We start from the raw sequence: 16602 nt of genomic DNA on the forward strand, positions 1-16602 counted from the left end.
ACAAGATAAAGGTAGAAAACATAGTTTAGTGTTGTAAGAGAGCACATGTAGATGATCAGGTGTGTGCCTGTAGACTATGTGTTAATCCAAGCTAGACCAGGGCAATAAAACATCCACGTATGCAGAAGATTTCTCTCAGAACGGGGGGGTGAGGTTCTAAGCCTCACCTCTGTTGATCCCCAATTTCTCACCTGATGGCCCCCCTGCGACTGTGCCTGTCTTAGGTTGTTCCTCCCTTGAGGAATCTTACCCGTCTCTGGCTAACCAGTCATCTTCCGGGGCCATACAGGGAAATGTGAAGTTGGTAAGTGAGAGAGAAGCCTTATTGTTTGAAAAGGTTAGCTTTTTACTTCTTTGCATATTTATGCCCTGTGGCTTCTATGCCCAGCATTTGTCTTGAGGTATCTTTACCACTTGGAAGAATTATGATACTCCGTAAATTTGATATGAGGCACGAATTCTATTTAAGGGTTGTAATTAGGAAGGAAGAAGAAAAGCTATAGAAGTAGCAGGCGGAAGAAAACATGGGAAGATTGATTATTTCTTTGATATATCTTCTTGTAGAGTAACTTCAGCATGTATAGGTTTTAAGCTACTACTTAAATTGCACACACACATTAACATAATAGGAGTATAGTTACATAACCAAAGCATATCTGTAATTACCAGCCATCTGCAGTGTAACCAAGAAAACCAGTTAGGCACCTTAGGCATTTGTGAAAACTTATCTATGATATGGTGGATATTGTCCAAATGAACTTGAACAGTCTGAGAGAAATCAGACAAATTAAAACAACCCATTCCTGGGGACTGTTCACATGCCATATGTTCTTTTAACAATAAATAGTTTGTAGTTGTAAGACTTTGGAGCGCTACAATTTGCACTTCTCCAAATTCTTGGTTGAGTTCCAACAGTATAGATCCAGTCCAATTTTGTTGTTTTACTGTATGCACAGGCCAGCTTAGATATCTCCTTCCTCATTCCCATGGCAGGTCCAGGAACTGGTGGGATGAGTGCATCTACAGCTGTAGCAGTGCGTGGATCTTTGTTGGGGTTTTTTGATGATCATCTTCTGGCATGAGTCTTCCAGAGGGTGCAGATGTTGGAAGTTCTTTTTCATATCGTATCTTAGTTCATTTTCGGGGTAGCCCAATTAGGCTTTGATCCTCTGTATAAACACAAACAGACCCTTTGCCTACACTTTTATATGCCCTTTATACCCTTGTGTAGAACTCGTTGGAGGTTACCACACAGGAACTGCCCTTTTTTTTTTTTTTTTTTTTTTTTTGCTATCACTAATCTACACTTACATGACGAATATTATGTTTACTAGGCTCTCCCCTATACCAGGTCTCCCCTATAAACCCCTTTACAGTCACTGTCCATCAGCATAGCAAAATGTTGTAGAATCACTACTTGCCTTCTCTGTGTTGTACAGCCCTCCCTTTTCTCCTACCCCCCCATGCATGTTAATCTTAATACCCCCCTACTTCTCCCCCCCTTATCCCTCCCTACCCACCCATCCTCCCCAGTCCCTTTCCCTTTGGTACCTGTTAGTCCATTCTTGAGTTCTGTGATTCTGCTGCTGTTTTGTTCCTTCAGTTTTTCCTTTGTTCTTATATTCCACAGATAAGTGAAATCATTTGGTATTTCTCTTTCTCCGCTTGGCTTGTTTCACTGAGCATAATACCCTCCAGCTCCATCCATGTTGCTGCAAATGTTTGGATTTGCCCTTTTCTTATAGCTGAGTAGTATTCCATTGTGTATATGTACCACATCTTCTTTATCCATTCATCTATTGATGGACATTTAGGTTGCTTCCAATTCTTGGCTATTGTAAATAGTGCTGCAATAAACATAGGGGTGCATCTGTCTTTCTCAAACTTGATTGCTGCATTCTTAGGGTAAATTCCTAGGAGTGGAATTCCTGGGTCAAATGGTAAGTCTGTTTTGAGCATTTTGATGTACCTCCATACTGCTTTCCACAATGGTTGAACTAACTTACATTCCCACCAGCAGTGTAGGAGGGTTCCCCTTTCTCCACAGCCTCGCCAACATTTGTTGTTGTTTGTCTTTTGGATGGCAGCCATCCTTACTGGTGTGAGGTGATACCTCATTGTAGTTTTAATTTGCATTTCTCTGATAATTAGCGATGTGGAGCATCTTTTCATGTGTCTGTTGGCCATCTGTATTTCTTTTTTGGAGAACTGTCTGTTCAGTTCCTCTGCCCATTTTTTAATTGGGTTATTTGTTTTTTGTTTGTTGAGGCGTGAGAGCTCCTTATATATTCTGGACGTCAAGCCTTTATCGGATGTGTCATTTTCAAATATATTCTCCCATACTGTAGGGATCCTTCTTGTTCTATTGATAGTGTCTTTTGCTGTACAGAAGCTTTTCAGCTTAATATAGTCCCACTTACTCATTTTTGCTGTTGTTTTCCTTGCCCGGGGAGATATGTTCAAGAAGAGGTCACTCATGTTTATGTCTAAGAGGTTTTCGCCTATGTTTTCTTCCAAGAGTTTAATGGTTTCATGGCTTACATTCAGGTCTTTGATCCATTTTGAGTTTACTTTTGTATATGGGGTTAGACAATGGTCCAGTTTCATTCTCCTACATGTAGCTGTCCAGTTTTGCCAGCACCACCTGTTGAAGAGACTGTCATTTCGCCATTGTATGTCCATGGCTCCTTTATCAAATATTAATTGACCATATATGTCTGGGTTAATGTCTGGATTCTCTAGTCTGTTCCATTGGTCTGTGGCTCTGCTCTTGTGCCAGTACCAAATTGTCTTGATTACTATGGCTTTATAGTAGAGCTTGAAGTTGGGGAGTGAGATCCCCCCTACTTTATTCTTCTTTCTCAGGATTGCTTTGGCTATTCGGGGTCTTTGGTGTTTCCATATGAATTTTTGAATTATTTGTTCCAGTTCATTGAAGAATGTTGCTGGTAGTTTCATAGGGATTGCATCAAATCTGTATATTGCTTTGGGCAGGATGGCCATTTTAACGATATTAATTCTTCCTAGCCACGAGCATGGGATGAGTTTCCATCTGTTAGTGTCCCCTTTAATTTCTCTTAAGAGTGACTTGTAGTTTTCAGAGTATAAGTCTTTCACTTCTTTGGTTAGGTTTATTCCTAGGTATTTTATTTTTTTTTTGATGCAATTGTGAATGGAGTTGTTTTCCTGATTTCTCTCTCTGTTGGTTCATTGTTAGTATATAGGAAAGCCACAGATTTCTGTGTGTTGATTTTGTATCCTGCAACTTTGCTGTATTCCGATATCAGTTCTAGTAGTTTTGGGGTGGAGTCTTTAGGGTTTTTTATGTACAGTATCATGTCATCTGCAAATAGTGACAGTTTAACTTCTTCTTTACCAATCTGGATTCCTTGTATTTCTTTATTTTGTCTGATTGCCGTGGCTAGGACCTCCAGTACTATGTTAAATAACAGTGGAGAGAGTGGGCATCCCTGTCTAGTTCCCGATCTCAGAGGAAATGCTTTCAGCTTCTCGCTGTTCAATATAATGTTGGCTGTGGGTTTATCATAGATGGCCTTTATTATGTTGAGGTACTTGCCCTCTATTCCCATTTTGCTGAGAGTTTTTAACATGAATGGATGTTGAACTTTGTCAAATGCTTTTTCAGCATCTATGGAGATGATCATGTGGTTTTTGTCTTTCTTTTTGTTGATGTGGTGGATGATGTTGATGGACTTTCGAATGTTGTACCATCCTTGCATCCCTGGAATGAATCCCACTTGGTCATGGTGTATGATCCTTTTGATGTATTTTTGAATTCAGTTTGCTAATATTTTGTTGAGTATTTTTGCATCTACGTTCATCAGGGATATTGGTCTGTAGTTTTCTTTTTTGGTGGGGTCTTTGCCTGGTTTTGGTATTAGGGTGATGTTAGCTTCATAGAATGAGTTTGGGAGTATCCCCTCCTCCTCTATTTTTTGGAAAACTTTAAGGAGAATGGGTATTATGTCTTCCCTGTATGTCTGATAAAATTCCGAGGTAAATCCATCTGGCCCGGGGGTTTTGTTCTTTGGTAGTTTTTTGATTACCTCTTCAATTTCGTTGCTGGTAATTGGTCTGTTTAGATTTTCTGTTTCTTCCTGGGTCAATCTTGGAAGGTTATATTTTTCTAGGAAGTTGTCCATTTCTCCTAGGTTTCCCAGCTTGTTAGCATATAGGTTTTCATAGTATTCTCCAATAATTCTTTGCATTTCCGTGGGGTCCGTCGTGATTTTTCCTTTCTCGTTTCTGATACTGTTGATTTGTGTTGACTCTCTTTTCTTCTTAGTAAGTCTGGCTAGAGGCTTATCTATTTTGTTTATTTTCTCGAAGAACCAGCTCTTGGTTTCATTGATTTTTGCTATTGTTTTATTCTTCTCAATTTTATTTATTTCTTCTCTGATCTTTATTATGTCCCTCCTTCTGCTGACCTTAGGCCTCATCTGTTCTTCTTTTTCCAATTTCGATAATTGTGACATTAGACCATTCATTTGGGATTGCTCTTCCTTTTTTAAATATGCTTGGATTGCTATATACTTTCCTCTTAAGACTGCTTTTGCTGTGTCCCACAGAAGTTGGGGCTTAGTGTTGTTGTTGTCATTTGTTTCCATATATTGCTGGATCTCCATTTTGATTTGGTCATTGATCCATTGATTATTTAGGAGCGTGTTGTTAAGTCTCCATGTGTTCGTGAGCCTCTTTGCTTTCTTTGTACAGTTTATTTCTAGTTTTATGCCTTTGTGGTCTGAAAAGTTGGTTGGTAGGATTTCAATCTTTTGGAATTTTCTGAGGCTCTTTTTGTGGCCTAGTATGTGGTCTATTCTGGAGAATGTTCCATGTGCACTTGAGAAGAATGTATATCCCGCTGCTTTTGGATGTAGAGTTCTATAGATGTCTATTAGGTCCATCTGCTCTACTGTGTTGTTCAGTGCTTCCGTGTCCTTACTTATTTTCTGCCCAGTGGATCTATCCTTTGGGGTGAGTGGTGTGTTGAAGTCTCCTAGAATGAATGCATTGCAGTCTATATCCCCCTTTAGTTCTGTTAGTATTTGTTTCACATATGCTGGTGCTCCTGTGTTGGGTGCATATATATTTAGAATGGTTATATCCTCTTGTTTGACTGAGCCCTTTATCATTATGTAGTGTCCTTCTTTATCTCTTGTTACTTTCTTTGTTTTGAAGTCTATTTTGTCTGATATTAGTACTGCAACCCCTGCTTTCTTCTCACTGTTGTTTGCTTGAAATATGTTTTTCCATCCCTTGACTTTTAGTCTGTACATGTCTTTGGGTTTGAGGTGAGTTTCTTGTAAGCAGCATATAGATGGGTCTTGCTTTTTTATCCATTCTGTTACTCTGTGTCTTTTGATTGGTGCATTCAACCCATTAACATTTAGGGTGACTATTGAAAGATATGTACTTATTGCCATTGCAGGCTTTAAATTCGTGGTTACCAAAGGTTCAAGGTTAGCCTCTTTAGTATCTTACTGCCTAACTTAGCTCGCTTATTGAGCTGTTATATACACTGTCTGGAGATTCTTTTCTTCTCTCCCTTCTTGTTCCTCCTCCTCGATTCTTCATATGTTGGGTGTTTTGTGCTGTGCTCTTTCTAGGAGTGCTCCCATCTAGAGCAGTCCCTGTAAGATGTTCTGTAGAGGTGGTTTGTGGAAAGCAAATTCCCTCAGCTTTTGTTTGTCTGGGAATTGTTTAATCCCACCGTCATATTTGAATGATAGTCGTGCTGGATACAGTATCCTTGGTTCAAGGCCCTTCTGTTTCATTGTATTAAATATATCATGCCATTCTCTTCTGGCCTGTAGGGTTTCTGTTGAGAAATCTGACGTTAGCCTGATGGGTTTCCCTTTATAGGTGACCTTTTTCTCTCTAGCTGCCTTTAACACTCTTTCCTTGTCCTTGATCTTTGCCATTTTAATTATTATGTGTCTTGGTGTTGCCCTTCTTGGATCCTTTCTGTTGGGGGTTCTGTGTATTTCCGTGGTCTGTTCGATTACTTCCTCCCCCAGTGTGGGGAAGTTTTCAGCAATTATTTCTTCTAAGATACTTTCCATCTCTTTTCCTCTCTCTTCTTCTTCTGGGACCCCTATAATACGGATATTGTTCCTTTTGGATTGGTCACACAGTTCTCTTAATATTGTTTCATTCCTGGAGATCCTTTTGTCTCTCTCTATGTCAGCTTCTATGCGTTCCTGTTCTCTGATTTCAATTCCATCAATGGCCTCTTGCATTCTATCCATTCTGCTTATAAACCCTTCCAGAGTTTGTTTCATTTCTGCGATCTCCTTTCTGGCATCTGTGATCTCTTTCCGGACTTCATCCCATTTTTCTTGCGTGTTTCTCTGCATCTCTGTCAGCATGTTTATGATTCTTATTTTGAATTCTTTGTCAGGAAGACTGGTTAGGTCTGTCTCCTTCTCTGGTGTTGTCTCTGTGATCTTTGTCTGCCTGTAGCTTTGCCTTTTCATGGTGATAGGAATAGTCTGCAGAACTGGGACGAGTGACGGCTGGAAGGACTTCCTTTCTTGTTGGTTTGTGGCCCTCCTCTCCTGGGAGAACAGCGGCCTCTAGTGGCTTGTGCTGCGCAGCTGCGCGCAGACAGGGTTTCTGCTTCCTGCCCGGCTGCTATGGAGTTAATCTCCGCTATTGCTGTGGGCGTGGCCTGGCTCGGGCAGCTACTCCAAAATGGTGGAGTCGCGTTGGAGCAGGAGCTGCTGGGAGGCTATTTATCTCCGTGAGGGGCCTCCCTGCTCCCTGCAGCCCAGGGGTTAGGGTGCCCTGAGATCCCGGATTCCCTACCTCTGGATTAAGTGGCCCGCCCTGCCCCTTTAAGACTTCCAAAAAGCACCCGCCAAAACAAAACAACGACCACAAAAAAAAACAAGAAAAAAAATTTTTTTAATTAAAAAAAAAAAAAAAAAATTTTTAATTAAAAAAAAAAAAAGGTGGTCGTTCATTTTTCTTTATTCTCCGGTGCCAGCCTCAGGCCTCTGCTCACCGGTCTTTCTGCCCTGTTTCCCTAATATTGGGGTCCCTGTCCCTTTAAGACTTCCAAAAAGCGCTCGCCAAAACAAAGCAGCAAAAAAGCAAAAAAAAAAAAAAAAAATGGTCGCGCGCTTTTCTTATGTCCTCTGTCGCCCAGCCTCCAGTGCCCGCTCACTGTTCTTGCTGCCCTGTTTTCCCAGTATCGAGGGCCCTGCACTCTGGTCCGGATGGCTGGGGCTGGGTGTTCGGCAGCCCTGGGCTCCGTCTCCCTCCCGCTCTGCCTGCTCTTCTCCCGCCGGGAGCTGGGGGGAGGGGCGCTCGGCTCCCGCGGGGCCGGGGCTTGTATCTTACCCCCTTCGCGAGGCGCTGGGTTCTCTCAGGTGTGGATGTGGTCTGGATATTGTCCTGTGTCCTCTGGTCTTTATTCTAGGAAGGGTTGTCTTTGTTATATTTTCATAGATATATGTTGTTTTGGGAGGAGATTTCCGCTGCTCTACTCACGCCGCCATCTTCCGCCCCTTCTCATTAAATTTTATTTATTTATTTTTCCTGTAAAGTTGCTTAGAAACATGTAATTTTTCATTTATTCTGAAGTGGCTTAAATGAAATACTTTAAAGGCCAAAAAGGAAGCAGTTGATCTCTATAGGAGATTCCCTCAGGGTGAAGATTATTATCTGTTTAGGTTGCTTTCAACACCTTTCGTTATTTAGTTTTTTAGTAACCAGTTGTGACACGTGCACTGTTTCATTTTTCTCTAAGATCTTTGTGGTTTTTAGTGGAATACTGAATTAAGTCAGAACCGTATGTAGAAAGAACTATGTCAAGTATTGACTGAGACATTGGGAATAAATGCTAAGGAGATTGGTCAAATGATATAAATCTGGGACTCGGATCCCATGGGGAAGCGCTGGAGGGCAAAGCTGTTTATCTTAAGAGAGAGCATCCTGAAGCCTGGGACGACTGCAGGGGGCACCGTGGCTGTGGCCCACCGTGCCCTGTGAGCCCGCACCACTGGTGCTCCGGCCTCTCATGCTCTCCAGGGGAACCGCAACCAAAACAGTGCTTTCCGGTGTTCAGAACCTTTGTACTGTTTTCCTGGCTCACACAAGCCAGCTTTCATGGACAACAGTGAGTTTCTAAGGCCGTGCACATGTGCAAAGCCCTGGCTGTCATGCAGACCTGTTCTCAGCCTGCTCGTTTCAGCCCTGCTCACACGGTGCAGTGATGGGCTGTTCCAGGCCGGGCGGGACGCTGGCTGCTGGTTCACCCAGACTCTGAGCTTCGTTATTTCCGCTTCTTCAGTCTCAGCCGCCTGTCCATTAAATTGGGATGATGGCAGTACTGCTTGTTAGGGGTGTCATGAGAACTACCTGTGAGAATCCAGGTGAAGCACAGAGCCTGGCACACTGGGGTCTCTCTGCTCCTTCTTCTTATCGTTTTTACTGTGAGACAAATACATAGTTCATGGGGAGTGAGTTATTTTATAAATGAATATTTATACATTAAGTAGATATTAAAATTCATTTCAAAATTAGATACTAATTCTAAAATTAGTTTAGAACATGATTAATAATCAAAATAAGCTCACTTACGTATCTTGCTCATTAATCTTTTACTGTTTACACGACAGTTCAGTCGAATGCCATTTTCCCTCCAAGTTCATTAAACGCTAACTCATACGGGAATCACTTTTTTCTCTCTCAGCATCTTTTAGGATGTGTTCGCAGATCTAACCCGTGTTAGCAGAACTTGGCCTTGAAGGTTCTGGCCCAAGGCTTTCCTTTTCCTGCTGGTTCTTCTTTCCTTCCCATGAGCGACACCTGTGCTGTTTGCCGGCTGGCCCTCCCCGGCCACGTCGAGTTCCTTCCCGGCTCAGAGCTGGTTTCCCGCACCCGTCTTGGTAGGGGTCCTCTCCGGGCAGGTGGCGGGCAGGATGCCAGCCTGTGGGTTTCTGTTTCCTTGCTCCCCCTTACATGAATATTTATACATTATTCATATACATATATTTCAATTTATAATATTAAAAATTTAATACTATATATAAAATTTATATATTAAATTAAATTTATAAAATTAAAAATTTAGTGTATAATATATATACATTATTTATACAATGTTTATACATTTTTTTAAATTTAAGGACTTCACTGCTAACTGCTAACAGGATAAAGTGGCAGAGATGAATAAAAATGATAACCAAGGGGAAGTTGCTCATTCTCTAGGCTATTACAGCTGTTGCTGACTCAGCACTGCCAAGGAGATCAGGTGTCCTTCCTATCATTTGCTCTTCTGTAAAGTCCCTCATTTGGGGGCTCAGCTATCGTTGTTTCTGCCCTCTTGCTTCTTCAAGGATCTGCTGAATTAATTTCCCCAAATTCCAAAACTTACCTTCAAAGTTTTCCTGTCTTCCAAATTTGGCAAGTTTGCAGTAATGACTCCTGTCCTACTCAATGGGTACAAATAAGTGTTATCACGCTGTCTTTTTTCCTGGCAAAAAGGAGGAGCTGGTCCAGCCACTCTAACGAGACTCTTAACTCTGCTGTTTGACAACAAAGTGCCCTCAGAAGTGAGTTACCCTCAATGTCTCCATCTCCTTTCTGTCTCCTTAAATATTGTTATCGTTGGAACCCAGCATGTCTTTGGTTCAATCCGTATATCCTTGATTGCACATTTCTTTCTTGTTAAAATCTCTTTTTGTATCCAGCTGCTTACTGGGTGTGGTAAGCACTAGCTTGTCCCGTAGTGACCTCAGCTCAGCACGTCCAAGGTCAAACTCTGCATTTGCGTGTCCCAGGCTATTTCAGTGAGTGGCATCACCAGACACGCGGCGGCTCTGGTCAGAACCCCTGTCGCGGGCATTGTCACTCTCTGCCCCCTTGTGCCCTTCGGCACGGGCTGTAGTAAGTGGCCTGGCTGGGAGGCAAGCCCAGCTCTTTTTTACCACTCTGCTGCACTGCGCTGGTCATTTCCCTCCTGCAAACCTGTTTCGAGCCCTCACCAAGCTGAAACCCAGAGCAGGGCTAGCTGATACCTGCTCTGCATTCAAATCTAGACAATTAGCAAGCCCTGCTTTTTTCTATTGCCTCAGTTGTTTCTGCAGCTCCCACTTCTCTTAGGCCACAGATATCATCCTGACGTGCTTTTATTGGCATGACTGCAGTGGCTTTCTGTCCGGGCTTCCTCCTCCTAGCTGCCCCCTTCCCCAGTTCTGCCGGGGCTGTAGACAGAGGGACCGTTGCCTGATCACGTGTCTCCCAGCTCACACACCTTCAACAGCTTTGACTTGGGTGTTTAACATGTTACAGATCTGCCCCCTGCTTCCTTTCTAGCGCTATTTCTTGATGCCAGTCACCTGGCCCTTGATGCCCCCACCCCACCGTGTAACTTCCTTTTTGCTGAATCTGCCAAACTCTGCTCTTCTGGCCCCTCCCCAGCCCCTCCCACCTGCCCAACTCTAATTCACCTTTGGGACTCAGCCTAGTCACTTCTCTAGCAGAGGCATTCTTGCACTCTTCCCACATTATTTCAGGTGCTCAGATTAGGCGCTCAGTGAGTCCTTACTGATTATATGAGTGAACTAAAGAGAAATACACCATTCCCAGATCAGATAATTTTTACTGGTGAGCTTGAAGTTTAAGTTACATTATATTTTACAACTATATATAATATATATAATATTGGTAATAATACATGATTATTAACGAGGGCTGAGATATTAAACATGGCAATACTTTGCTTTAAAAAATATTTCCAGAATCACCTGAGAAAAATGCAATGGACGAGAAGCACCTTACTCTAATTGAAAAGGTTGAGAAGAAGAGGTGTGAAATACTTAATGAATGGGATAAACTTCAAGCTCTTGAAAGAGAAATTAAAACCACTCTTGTTCATACTGGAATTTTGCACATCACTGAGAATAGGATTAAAAGCATAGAGGTATGCAGTTTACTTATTTAAATGCTTACATTGTTCTTTTGTTTGAAGACCTTGGCAAACACATGAAGCAATTTGCTTTTGCAACAGGGTAAAAAAAACTGCACAATGTGTTCCAAATATATTTTCATTTCAAAACATTTGTGGTAAGTGATTAGAATAATTAGGAGATCTTGGCTAAAACAATAACAATGCTGATAAAAATTCTCCAGAGCTCTGTTAAGGGCCAAAGGGGATCTTTCAGCTCAATGGGTATCTCTTAAAATCTAAATCTAATGATTTTGTATAGAAAACACTTGCCGTTAACAGCATGGCTTCCATCAGTGTTGAATATGTACTAAGTATTTTCAACTGAAACTCAGAGAGTTTAAATATCCTGCCCAACGTGACCCACTTTGGAAGCGGCAAAGTGAGGCTGAAGCCTGATCCTTTTTGGGCTCCAAAGTTCTTATAATTTCAGCTGCGCCACCTTAAGTCCATAGTTAGATTTTCAGTTAGTTGCACAATTACTCTGGGAGATAGGAAGTAGTTACTGCCATTGAAAGGAGAGTCTACTGATCTACTGTGTTAAAAGTAGTCTTTAACAATATTGTTAATCATCATTTTCTTGATGAGCGCTATAATGTAAATTATGACTATGTTTTAAAATGCTAAGGTGCCCCACTTTTTATATGATACAACCTAATTTTTTTGTGCAGGGTCTGACTCAGTGCAAGTGCTACTTATGAGTTCATAAGCGATACGTGGTTATCTTTTTTTTCTCATGGCTACATAGTTACATGTATGTTCCCAGCACTACTTTTTTTTTTTTAAACAGAATTATAGAACGTACAGGAAGGTGGTGGTGGTACAAACTTGTTTTGGTTTCTTTCTCTTCCTTTTAAAATAATGCACTCAGAATTCCGTCATGTTTTTTGTTGAGAGTCTGGACTTCTTTAAAACTAAATAATGTCCTGAGAATAAACACTAATTTGTAATTGAATTTTAAAGTGGTGAAAATAATGAGTTATATATTTATATGTGGTGGGTATGCTATAACACCAAAATCATATAAACTTTTCTTTTATAATTATAATTTCTTTAAATGGATTGAATCTAGGAAATAGAAGTTTCCCTGTAACTCCATACCACAAATTTATATTACTTTACTTATTATTTATATTTGGCGCCTCAATTAGAATACTGGAAGGCACAGTGGAATTGCATTTATTATCCTAGTAAGTACTTGATTTCTGGTTGTGGATTGGAAACATTATTTCCAATCAGAAGAGAAAAATAATGACTGTCTTCAGGATCTGCAATGCACAAGATATGGCTGTGAACATTAAAACACTACTATTCATTTAATTCCCTACAACTCTAAGGGACACCTACTACTATTAACCCTCTGTTACAGGTAAGGAAACCACAGCACAAATGTGCTAAGTAGCTTTATTGAAGTCACAGTGTAAAAGTAATAGAATTAGGATTGAAACTCAGCTACCTTCTTAATTATACACTCCCCAGCCTCACTGGTAACATTGCTAACTCCTTTCAGTATGTTGGAGACTGGGGAGAACAACTCCTGATCCCACCCTCGGCTCATCATGATTTCATTCACAATTGTTTTAGATATTCTCATTCACAGTATTAATTTTTAAAGTTTCAATAATAATACTCTTGCCATCTGATTGTGCTTACAATGAATTTATAGATCCATTCAGAAGAAGAGACAGCTTTTACATTAACAATGCCATCAAGGATCATTATATATTTATTTAGTTTATTTTTCTGCAGTGGTACTAAGTATTTTTTGTTATGTTTATTTTTGTGACTTCATGGCATTTATTACTATTATGAATGGAGACATAAAATTTTTGTATTACAGTTTATAGTCAGTTATTCTGGCATATATATGATATCGATATTTGTGTTTCTATACAGTATCCAGACACTGTCACCAATTCTACTATTAGTTCTGAAAAGTAAGGAACTCCTCTGTTTGGAAATTTCCCAAAAATTCTCTCATCTTTTGCAACATCAACCCCTACTTCCTCTCATTTGACCCGGGAATCCAGGAAGCCTTCGTTCATGTCCTTGAAGTCATGATTTGTTTATTCATCTGTTTCTAAATGATGTGCTATTGGGCCCTTTTGAAAGTAGAGTAACAGCATTTACGTAATAGTTTCGGTTCCACATATGGGAAAAGCATTTAAAAAATAGTCTTAAACTAGTATCTTTCTCTTAAAACCATTTTTTTTTCTTCAGACTGAAGCTGTAAAGTTGGACACAGCAAATAGAATTTTAAAGCAGAAAATAAATGTAAGTTTTTGTGAATCAATGTTTCTCAGTAGAAGTATTTCCTCCAACGCTTTCTTGTACTGTGTCATAAACCAAACAAGAGTATATGTAATATCTTTCTAAATGATAACTTTCTGAAATGCTAGGAATATCTGGATAGGCAGGCATTAGCTTAAAACTCGGCAGGCATAAGCCAAGGTCTTAATGAGGAAAACATTTTTTTAAGTAGTTAAGTGTAGCAATCAGAATTGGCTATTTCTCTAACCCTTCCACACATAATACTTAATTGAAATGAATTTATTTGGTGGTAAGGAATATAGTGAACTGGCCCCCCTAGCATCTTTCAGGGCACCCCTCCAAAATACATGCTAACAATCTGTTGCCTAATAGATTATTATTCTGCTTCTATTACATAGGTATATCTATCTGTAGTAAACATAGTATGAATTTGTATGTTGTGCCTGATTCCGAAAGCAGTAGTCTGTTTGGATTCAGTGTTATTGCCAGTACACATGACGAGCAGCATGCCAGTACACATGGCCAAATGACTTCTAATTCTTGCCAGATGATTGAAAACCGAGTGAAGCAGAGCATGAGGAAGAGCAGGATGAGCGAGGAGGAGCAGCGGTAAGTGCTGGTGCCGCGGGCAAAGAACGGGCACCATCTCTGGCTCTTCTCGAAACCATTCATTCACTACTAGATTCAATTAGACAGCTTGCTGAAGCGTTGACATTGTGGTAACTTTAAGTGTATATTTTCCATCCTTTCTTGTGCTTAAGAAGCTTAGACCAAGATTTAAACCTCAATCCAGATGTATGATTCAGCACTATAGAAACAAATTCTTTGGAAAGAGCTCAAGAGTTGAGAGCGAAATCTCACGGGAAGGGTTCAGGAATGTGGGGAGGCAGGTGGCTGTGGGTGGTTTTCTTTTCTCAAGGTATATGCTTCCAGTGAAATTAAATCTTTGAAATCAAAACCCTATATGTGCATTACTCTGAAAAGTTTAAAAAATGAAATGATTGATGCATATGGTCTTGTGAATGCATTTAGACTTTATATAGTTAATTTTCTTGAGTTGCTACCACAATTGAAGTCTCAGGATCTGGTGAGTCTGGAGCAACAGAAAACCACTACCAGTTTAAATGTGGAAAAAACTTATTTGTATCAACAGTAAAAAGACATTTAGTTGTAGGTGGCCTGGGCTCACTGATATCAAGAAACCAGGGGTCTTCCATCCTCCCCGTTTTCCTTGAGGATCCCTTCCGTCCTCAGGGCCTCACCATGGCTGCCTTTGGGCACTGGGTCCATGACCTGGGGAGGAAGACCGCGAAAAGTGGAGGGAAGGACAAGGAGCTTCTCACCATTTTTCTGTGTTAATTAGGAAGGAAAGCCCTTTCCACTTCTCCCCATGTCTCATTGGCCAGCCCCAATATCCCAAGGCCATCCTTAGTTGCAAGAGTCCAGAAAACAGAACATTCCGCTTCCCAGTATATATGGTAGAGAAAAGTCACAGGCGAAGAGGTGCAAGAATGGGTGCTGAGGGTGCTGAGTGAGCCATAGAGATGGATCCAGGTGTTGTGGGACCATGTATCGTGTTGGGTGTCCTCAAAGGGAAAGAATATAGAATTAAATAGTACAAAATTGGGAAGTCTCTTTCCATGGTCTTGGCAATGCATGAATGGACCTGAGGTTTAAACATCATTATCACCAGAGTAAATCGGCCTCTGCAGCCACACTATGCTTAGTCTGGAAGATGCTACAGGAGATTGTGCCCAAATATATACATAGAGAGAACCTCTGTTACATTCAACGCTAAAACTCTACTGATATCCTTTAAAATGAAACTGGAGGATTGCAAAATCTCATTTTGTGTTTTTGAGGAAATGTATTCTAAAATAGGTGTTCATTTCAAAATTTTATTTTATGCTTAATGTACTTTTTTTCTAATCAATTGTATTCATTTGTTATGTATTTTAAGGAACCTTTGGGAATTTATTAACAACTTTGTAAAATTAAAAGAAACAGAGTAACTCTCAAGTGACTGGAAAAATGACCTAGGAGAATTCACAACCATCCTGTAGATAACATGGATGTTTGCAGATGCATAAATTAATGAAGACACATTTCATTTCATCGGTTTTAATCTCTAATAAAATTCAAATGGTGTATGTATCCTGTTCAAGATACTGCAGTAAATTCATGTATGCATGTGATTAGTTTTGGTTTTGTATATGTATTCATAGCAGTAGTAGTTCTTAGAGTATTTTCTGCTTTCTTTCATTAACTTTCTCCAAGGAAAAATACTTTCAATTATTTCATAGGAATAGGAAGTTCTGCATTGCTGCAATACCAACCAAATTTATCTTTTCATTTGTCCATGCAAATTTATATATAGGCATTTAATAAAATGTAGTAGTTATCTAATTAATATCCACTTAATTAAATAATCTTTACTGGTTTTAAATGCTACAGGGCCCTGCAAATGTCACACCACCAGCATGGTGCTCTGTGCCACTCGTGTCTCATCTGATCGTGATCTTCACGACTACTTTGTGAGATGGAATTTTTTTATCACCACTTTGCCTGTAATCTGGTCTGAACACTTAAAGTAAATAAAAGCCCAGTTTTTTGCACAGTCATGTATAGGGCTGTTATGAAGACCAAGTGTAAGTGCTGAAGTACAAATAAGAGAGATTTAATCCTGACTCGGAAGAGCAGGGTTTGAGGTCACGTGGATGGCTGAGGCCCCAGACGTCCACGGCGATCCGTGGATGAACCTATCCCTCCTGCTGCTGGAAATCAAGTCCCGTGTGTCACCGTGACTGTCAGCGCCAGGCCTTTCGGGGACAAGGATCTGGGTTTGGGCCAGGGACTCAAAAAGGACCTTTCTACTTGTCCTTCACCAGGGACCTTTGTTCCCAGTTGGCAGGAAGCACGCAGGTACAAAGGCCACCTGACCAGGATCCTTATTCCTGCTCTCTGGCCTTGAAATGCTCCTCGTCCATATTCCTTCTTGCCTCCTGCCTGGCACTTCCCAAGTGTCTCAACAAGACCGAGAAGGAGCTGATCTCATCAGCGCCAAAGATGAGGCAACGGAGGCGAGAGCGGGTGCACCTGCCGCTGCCACAGCTCCCGGGGGCCAGGCCGTGGGTCGGCTCGGGGCGCCCGAGGTGCCCGTGCTGCCCCGCAGGTGAGCCCGCTGCACCCCGGCCTGCGCTCCCCTGCCCTCAGGCCTCCCCTCGGCAGTGTGGTGTCCCCCATATCACCAGGTGCTGCTTTAGCATCAGTTCCTTCATACCAGGGGAAAAATGCCTGAGTCTTTCCTCTTGGAATAAACAGGGGCACCGACTTCCATGGGCCATATCACCCCTAGG

At 41.1% G+C, this 16602-nt stretch overlaps 1 protein-coding gene across 1 annotated transcript in view; it reads left to right on the forward strand.

Moving 5' to 3' along the window:
- The window catches only part of C12H6orf118 (chromosome 12 C6orf118 homolog), a 29015-nt gene extending 13581 nt beyond the window's left edge, over positions 1-15434 (forward strand). The window contains exons 7-10 of the mRNA XM_057490293.1: positions 10770-10951; positions 13196-13249; positions 13794-13855; positions 15207-15434. Of these exons, the coding sequence (XP_057346276.1) occupies positions 10770-10951; positions 13196-13249; positions 13794-13855; positions 15207-15258 (350 nt within the window). The 3' untranslated portion in view covers positions 15259-15434. The remainder of the gene's footprint in view (positions 1-10769; positions 10952-13195; positions 13250-13793; positions 13856-15206) is intronic.
- Positions 15435-16602: the final 1168 nt, after the last annotated feature.

Source organism: Manis pentadactyla, chromosome 12 (assembly GCF_030020395.1).
Source record: "Manis pentadactyla isolate mManPen7 chromosome 12, mManPen7.hap1, whole genome shotgun sequence".
NCBI classification, from domain to species: domain Eukaryota; kingdom Metazoa; phylum Chordata; class Mammalia; order Pholidota; family Manidae; genus Manis; species Manis pentadactyla.